The following is an 8691-nucleotide window of genomic DNA, read 5'->3' as shown; positions in this document are numbered from 1 at the left end:
TTAATGCTAGCAACTTGTAACAAATCATCCATTCATCATTGCTTCACTCAAGAGAGTTGTTGTTACATAAAGTGACTCTCTAAACTTATTCGCAATCTCAATTCTGTCTACCGCAATCAGTTTTGCCACCACAACAGATGTTTGTCAACCACAATTGAAGATATTTTTTTTGAATCACAACTATCGCTACCGCAATGAAGACTTGATTGGTTACATCAATTGACTTAGAGTGTTACCATTACATTGTCCAGTGAACCTTGTATGGTCACATAAAGTCGGTAGTTTATTATAGTTTATTCAAGATGTAACTTTATGGAGCTCTATAAATAGAATCTCCTTCTTCATGTATCGTTACATCTCTTTATCACTTCTTCTTACCATATCTCTTAACGATCTTTCTGAACTTTCACACTGAAATACTAAGATCATTTTCTCATATCTCTATCTTACCTTTTATCTTCGAAGATCCTCTTCACTTTAAAATGATCACACATACTAACTTGAGTTTGATTGCAAACCTCATTATGAATCATTTTGGTGTATACTTGATATAACTTCTTGTCATTTACATTTCCTTTACTTTTTAGCACTTTATAATTCCGCAACTAACTATCTAAGAAATCTAACTTATTATTGTTGAGCATTCATTATCCTTTGAGATTAATTGATTCCATAATTATTATTTTGTACTAACATTTGTTCAAGTGTTTCTCAAAGTTTTTTCTCAACAATTGGTATCAGAGCCAAAGTGGTTGCTTTTTAAACAAAACTCTAATTTTGAAAAGCCTTCTATACCACTAAAGCTCATTCTTAAAAAACACAAAAAAAACAAAGGAAATATGGCACAAGCTTTATCATTAAACGTTTCGAACAGTGTTTAAGGCTCGAACAGAGCACCAATACTTGTTGCAAATGAATACCACCATTGGTCACAAAGAATGGAAATGTATCTTAAGAGGCTCGGAAGAGATATGTGGAGATCCGTGGAAGAAGGACCCTATGTCCCTATTCTTACTCCAGTTCAAGCAAATGGTACTCAAGCAAGGCTATGTGGAGGTCCGAATGCAATGAATCGACCAACCAAAGATGACCTTGACGAAATGGAAAATGATGCTATAGCCTACTTTGAAATCTCTTGTGGTGTAGCTCCAGACAACTTTGACATCATCATCAATTGTAAATTTGCTAAGGAGATTTGGGATGTGCTGAAAAATATCTATCAAAGGTCTGAACAAGCTCAGGATAAGAAACTCACCAATATTCTCAATGAGTTTAACAATTTCAAAGCTCTTCCTAGTGAAAGTCTTAATTACTCATTCAAACGGTTCAATCCCATCATCACGAAGTTATCAAATGCTGGTACAGTTCAAAGAAACCATGAAACAAATATAAAGTTTCTTAATGGTTTGGGAAGACATTGGTCCACTGCAAAGATGATTTTGCAAGGAGATAGAAAGATTCATACTTTGTCTTTATTCAAACTGTACGAAGAACTTCAGGCACAAGAATCAACGATGCTGAAAGACTTTGCTGATCTCGGTGGTCCACTTGCTCTGATAGCTCAAACCGCATAAGTGAAAACCTATGAGTACTCATATCCTACTGAATCATATTATCCACTATCATATGATAACCCACCGCAGTCATATGAAGCTGATACTGAAATAGATGATGAAGAAGAACTCCAAAAGGCCATTGGTTTTGTTAGCTAACAATTGAACCGATCATCACCAACCTCCTTTCGTAAAAATCAGCAGTTCACAAAACCACCATTTAACCATAATTTCAATCCGCAGTCAAACCACTCATGATATCCTTGAAACCCACATCATCTACTGCAACCACAAAATGCACATCATTCCAATGAGGGACCGCCGTCCAAAAAAACATCAGACTCCGGTACCTCAACTCAAGAGAAAAATGAAGTCATTATCTGTCACAAATGTCATAAAGAGAATCACTTTGCTAAATATTGCAAATAAAATGTGGTTAAGGACAAGGCATTTAGAATGGCCCAAGAAACGGAAGAAAAAGAAAAGGAAAGGGCATATGTTGTTCATGTAAAAAGAGATCATCAAGTGTGGTCATCCGGAGATGAGGATGAAGAGTTTGACAACATCAAAGGAAAACGAAAGATATGCATGGTTGCAGCTGCTGAAGAGGATGGATCGACAAAGCTGAAAAGAAACTACTGCTACATGGCCAAAGATGGCACCTTCAGCATTGTCGAATAGGTGAAAATCACAATCCATTCTAATAATTTCAACATGCATGATTGTGAACCATACTTAGAAAGACTTCATGACACATGTGTTTCCGTCCTTTCAGACTACAATAAAGCATTATATGAAAAGAGGATAGTGTCCCAAGAGCTATATAACGTGAGAGGAAGACTTGAGGATAAGAGACTTAAGGTTGATATGCTATAAAATGATATTTTGTTAGAAAAAGATGCTAGGATGTTGAATGAAACTCAGTTAGATATTTCTTTAAATCAATGGGATTCAGCCCAGAAAGAAATTGTACATTTGAATCAATTAATAGAAAAGCTTTTTAATGAATCCAAAGCATTTAAAAACATAATTAACAATGGAACTGTGGACAACACCTATAATTGGGGACGGTCCAATGCGTACTCAATAAATGAGGACTCAACTCCCCGATTTAATGCTGATCGACCATATGTCCCATAGGATTGTGAATTTCATTACCCAGTTAATGATAAAGCGTCTCTTGAAGACATAAGATGCCACTTTGGTTGACTTCATGAACCGAGTAACAATTGTTTCATCGAGGAAATTCTTCCTAAATCCTATGGTTATCCAAGTGATCAAATACCCATTATTGGCAAAACTTGTCCCGATTCTCAGTCTTCTTCTGATGTAGATAAAGAAATTATTATGGAAGGACCTCAAGCAAAGGTAGCTTTCAAAGAGGAACTCAGGTCCTGAGGCAAAAAGCGGGATACTGAATGCAACAGCAATTTCAAACATGCCAAGGTTTCAAATCAAAAGAATTTAGAAAAACCCACCGCTGCCAAAAATCTTTCAAAATTCATGGTAGTCAAAGGATTAGACAAAAATGAATGTACAGTAATAAAAGTGTTTTTAAACACTGCTACAAAATCCCAAAAGAAAGTCACGTCTTTTCAAAAGTATTCTTTTGAAAAATTCCTTAACTGATCCAAAGTGGAAAGGTATTTTACCTACTCCCAAACCTTCAAAATCACCTCAGTCAGCTGTCAGGTCAAAACCTATGAGAAATTAACATGCAAAAAAATTTTCAAAATCCAAGGGTACTGTAGCCAAAAATCACTCACAGACCGGACACAAAACTTAAACTATAGGCTCCGGATCGTTTCCAAACAAGAAAAATCTTTCCTTTGGATTTTATCTTCTCAAAAAGTCATGTCCAATCCAACCTTGTAACATTCAAAAAGTTGCCAAACACCCAAGACTAGGTCTAAAAACTGACAGAAAAATTGTTCCTGCAACTCACCTTCATGCATATAGTAAGAAAGTTTCTCATATAACTCTTAGCTTCAAACTTGTTTGGGTGCCCAAACTAACCGTTTAATTTTCAAGCAATGTGCAAGAAGGAATATGAAGATGAGTGGTTAATTGATAGTGCATGCTCCTTACACATGACCGGAAGGTTAGAATACCTTCGCGACTTCACGCATGTTTGTAATGGTGGACATGTCACGTTCGGGAACAATGCAAACGAAATCATCAGGGGTTATTGTGTTTTGACCACAGGAAACTTCTCAATTCAAAAGGCTGCTTACGTAGAAGGCCTCAAGCACAACTTGTTCAGTGTGGGCCAACTATGTAAAGCGGGTCATCGGGTCGAATTTGATAAGGAATAATGATACATAATGACAAATCATAAAAACACTTTCTTGATCAAATCTAAATCCGAAGGGACAATGTATCCTTTGGATGTCTCACTGATCATTGGCAAACCGCATTTATGTTTTCTATGAAAAACAGTATCCGAAGTTAGCTGGCTATGACACCACAGGCTAGCTCATCTGAACTTCCGGTATATCAATAACCTAGTCACTGAAGAAATGGTTTGTGGTCTCCCATTTCTAAAATTCAACAAATATACACTTTGCCCAACTTGTGAGCGTGGAAAGAAAATAAAGGGAAGCCATCCACTGGTTATTGATTCTTCAATTGTTGAACCATTTGAGCTACTTCATATTGATCTCTGTGGTCCATCTACTGTAGCCAGTATTCATCACAAAAAATACGTTCTGGTTATAGTTAAAGACTCCACATGTTTCACTTGAGTCTTCTTCCTAAGACTCAAATCAGACACACCGTAGATCATGATCAACTTTATAAAAGAAATTGAGCTCCAAATCAAGTTACCAATAAGATGAATAAGAAGTGAAAATGGAACCGAATTTACTAATCATCTCTTGAATGGTTTCTTGGTTTCAAAGAGCATCAGTCACAACTTTTCCGCTCATTACAAACTGTAACAAAATGGAGTAGTAGAGCGAATAAATCGTACATTGGTTGAAGCAGCTAGATCAATGTTAAATTTTTTCAACCTTCCTCTATACTTCTGGGCCGAAGCAGTTGCAACTGCATGCTTTGTTCAAAACTGAAGCATCATTTTCATGTAGATGTTTTGTGATCAACAACTGCAAACCCAATGTCAGATTCTTCCACATATGAGGGTCTTAACAACTGCAAACCCAATGTCAGATTCTTCTACATCTTTGGATGTAGAGGTTTTGTGATCAACAACAAGGTTCACCTTAACAAATTTTCACTGAAATCAGATGAAGCCATTTTTCTTGGCTACTCAACCAATAAAGTGGCCTATAAGGTTCTCATCATACGTACATGACTGATAATCGAAAGCTTTGATGTCAAATTTGACGACTCTTATGTCTACAACACTATTCCATCAAGTGAAACAAAAGCTATCCTAGAAAGTGATATCCATGTCTCTTCAGGTCCCCTAAACATAGTTGAAATTAACTATGATAATCTTTTTGACCCCGTAGAGACAACTCATCTCTCTGAAATCCAGGTGTCTCCGATAGCATAACAACATCATACTGACGTAGTAGTCCAACCTTATCTGAAGAAGTGTCACTCAATACTTCCACATTGCCTGTTGAGGGGGAATGTTCAACTCCTGTTACATTGAAAACCATCAAGGTTTCGGTAATAGAAGATGCATCTTCGATATCTACCCATAGAGTCACAATACAATCAAATGTTTCCTCAGAATTGGAGGATAAAGATGTTGAGAACATCAACACAGAAACAGATCCAAGGGTTATCACTCATTCATCAATAAACGGGGAACTCTCATTCTCAATTCAGGGGGAACCTCTATTAACTGCTGATGCTCGAATTCCTACAGTCCAAGATACTTTTGCAGGTTGCTCCCACGTTGAGGGGGAACTACATTCTCCTTCCACAGAGTCATCTGACGTTGAAGATATTCCCCCTACCATAATCGTTGATCTCCAACAACCTCGTCTTCGTATTTGGACAAAGAATCACCCACCAGGTCAAATCATTGGAAACCCATCCGCAGGAATACAAACTCAATCCTTTAGTGATTTAACGGACCATTGCCAATATGCAGCTTTCATGTCCTTAGTCGAGCCTTGAATCATTAACAAAGCCCCCATGGAACCCGACTGGATCATCACAATGAAGAGGAGTAAGCTGAGTTTGAAAGAAACAAAGTATGGAAACTAGTATCAAAACCAAAAGGCCATACAATCGTTGGTACTAGATGGGTTTACCAAAACAAGCTTGATGAGTCTGGTGCAATAGTAAGAAACAAAGCAAGGCTAGTGGCTAAGGGGTATAACCAACTTGAAGGTGTTTATTATGATGAAACCTATGCCCCCGTAGCTAGAATGGAAGCAATACACATCTTCTTAGTGTATGCGACACACAAGAATATCAAAGTACACCAAATGGATGTAAAAGTGCCTTTTTGAACGGTGAACTGAAAGAAGAAGTTTACTTGCAACAACCACCAGGCTTCAAAAGTCAAGAATTTCCAAATCATTGTAGAAGCTAGAAAAAGTCGGATACAATCTTAAACAAGCTTTAAGGGCATAGTATAAGACTCTTTCTGAGTTTCTTGTGACGTCTAGATACAAAAAATATGTGATTGATCCCACATTGTTTAGAAGGGAATATGGTAATCACTTGATGCTCGTCCAAATATTTGTGGATGATATCATTTTTGGTTCTACAAATCAGGATATGGTGAATGGTTTTTCTAAGCTCATGACAAGTAAATTCCAAATGAGCATGAATAGAGAGTTTAATTTCTTTCTAGGAATTCAAGTGAGACAATTCCCTCAAAGGATATTCATTCATCAAGAGAAATATAACTTTGAGTTGTTGGGTAAATTCTCAATGGACAATAGTTCCTCAGCCAAGGTCCCGATGGCCTTCGGATACAAGATTTCACCTAATCCTACTGGAGAATCAATAGACCACAAAACATATCGTGGAATGATTATGTCATTGATGTACCGCACTGCAGGTAGACCGGATATTGTCTTTGCAATAGGCTTATGTGCTAGGTACCCAGCAGATCCGAAAGTATCTCACTTGACCGTAGTCAAGCAAATCTTTAGATACCTAAAGGGAAGTAAAGTGTTAGGCCTCTAGTACCCCATAGGAAATGACTTCATCCTTGAAGCTTTCACGGATTCGGATCATGCTGGATGTAGATTAGATCGAAAAAGTACTTCAGGTGGATGTTAATTTACAGGAGAAAGACTAGTCAGTTGGTCCTCAAGGAAGCAGAATTGTGTCTCGTTGTCTACCACAGAAGCTGAGTACGTGGTCGTGGCCAGTTGATGTTACCAAGTTCTATGGATGAAAACTCAACTCATGGATTACGGATACAAAATGTTGCGAGTACCAATTTACTGTAATTCAGAGAGTGCTATAGCGATTTCTCATAATCCGATTCACCACTCGAAGAGGAATCACATTGAACTATGGTACCACTACATCAAGGATCACATCCTCAAAGGTAACATTGAACTAATTTTTGTTTCCACTCACGAGGAAATAGCAGATGTTTTTACCAAGGCACTAGATGCTACAAATCTAAATAGCTTTCTGGAAATGCTAGGAATGATGAATCCAGACCAACAATTCTTATTGAATTGATAGGTACCACAGACCACATCTAGTCTCCAAGTTCGAAGGAATTGGTTCTTTTCTTTTCAAAGTAAAACTCTTGAAGCAATTCCTCACTGCGGTTCTAGAATAATATATTTATCATATATCTTGTTAGTGTACCTAGTATACTGCAATCATATGTGATCTATATATTCTTTGGGTCTTTTGTTACTTTATATCTTGGCGCCCCGTCCTTTTGTTGTTCTTCCCTTTCTTGCCCTCACTTTCCTTCTTGGCCTCAGTCTTCGCTGGTTTCTCACCCTTCTTGTTGTTGTGGTCATACAGCTTCTTGGCCAATCTTTTAGCACTGTAGAAGGTTTCGGGGTTTGCAGCTATCACATTTCCCTGGATCGGTGAGGTTAGTCCCCAGATGAATCGCACAATCTTCTTTCCTTCCGAGGTGATCATACCTGGGCATAACATATATAGTTCACTAAATCTCGATATGTAGGCATCGATATTCGCATTCTGCACAGTGAGGTTCCACAACTCTTGCTCCATTTTCTGAATTTCACCTCGTGGGCAGTATTCGGCCATCAACATTTCTTTCATTTCCGCCCATGGCATGGAGTTGGCTACCGGGAGTGTCATGGCTTCCACATGTCCGTTCTACCAAGTGAGCGCTTGATCAACAAAAGTGCAGGATGCGAAGTTCACCTTCATTCCCTCGGGACAATCGCATATCTCGAATACCGATTCCACCTTCTCGATCCATCGCTTCAGAGTGATGACCCCTCCAGTGCCGTTAAAAGTTCGTGGTTTGGCGTTTGTGAAGTCCTTGTAGGTACATGTTTTGGTGGGTCCTTGATTCATTCCGTTGTTCGAACTTCCGGCCCCTTGCCCGTTGCCTCCACCGTTGTTCACTTGGTGAATTTGTGCTATAGCTGCGGTGACCGCAGTAGATACAGCTGCCTGGAATGCAGTGGAGTCAGCTTCGGGTGGGGTTGGTCCAGGGTTTCCGCGAGTAGGTCGGCGAGGCATCTTTCTGTCATGAAACAGAAAGATGTTGAGTGTACGTGGTTTCCGTGAGGTTGTGATCCTACTGACTAAGTGCGTGGTACGAACTTAAACACTTCTACCATTTAGCATACAATCATAGATTCTTAACACATAGCAATTTGTAATGTCATACTAAACACGCAAAAGTTCATTAATATTATCCGCATTTGATACATGAAAATTTTGCTCGTAAGAGCATACATGAGTGACACTAGTTTGACAGCATAACGGCTCTATGAGTAATGTAGTCACTTAAACATAGAGTCGAAGTACATAGCATAGTTCCTAATGACCTAGTAAGATAAGCCTATCCCTAACCGTGATGAGCTGTGTCCGGGGGTGGTGCTGAGGATGTGGATGCTCCCTGAAGACAAGCCACCTGTCGTTCTACATCCTGGAGTCGAGACTCCCACCTCACCTGCCTCATGTGGAACTCTCGAAGGACGTCACGTGTCTCCTGTTCCGCACGCTCGACCCTAGTCCACAACTGGCGTACCTGATC

The 8691-nt window shown here is 38.9% G+C and overlaps 1 protein-coding gene across 1 annotated transcript; it reads left to right on the top strand.

Annotated features, from left to right (window-relative positions):
- The first annotated feature begins 938 nt into the window (after positions 1-938).
- On the top strand, positions 939-1574 carry LOC145016405 (uncharacterized). The gene has a single exon (XM_078974730.1). It carries the CDS (start codon positions 939-941, stop codon positions 1572-1574), a length of 636 nt encoding a protein of 211 aa, XP_078830856.1.
- The last annotated feature ends 7117 nt before the right edge of the window (positions 1575-8691 follow it).

This window comes from Lactuca saligna, chromosome 9, assembly GCF_052625555.1.
Source record: "Lactuca saligna cultivar CGN05327 chromosome 9, ASM5262555v1, whole genome shotgun sequence".
Taxonomy (NCBI): domain Eukaryota; kingdom Viridiplantae; phylum Streptophyta; class Magnoliopsida; order Asterales; family Asteraceae; genus Lactuca; species Lactuca saligna.
Note: the sequence above shows the minus strand (reverse complement) of the source record. Positions and strands in the feature narration are given on the sequence as shown.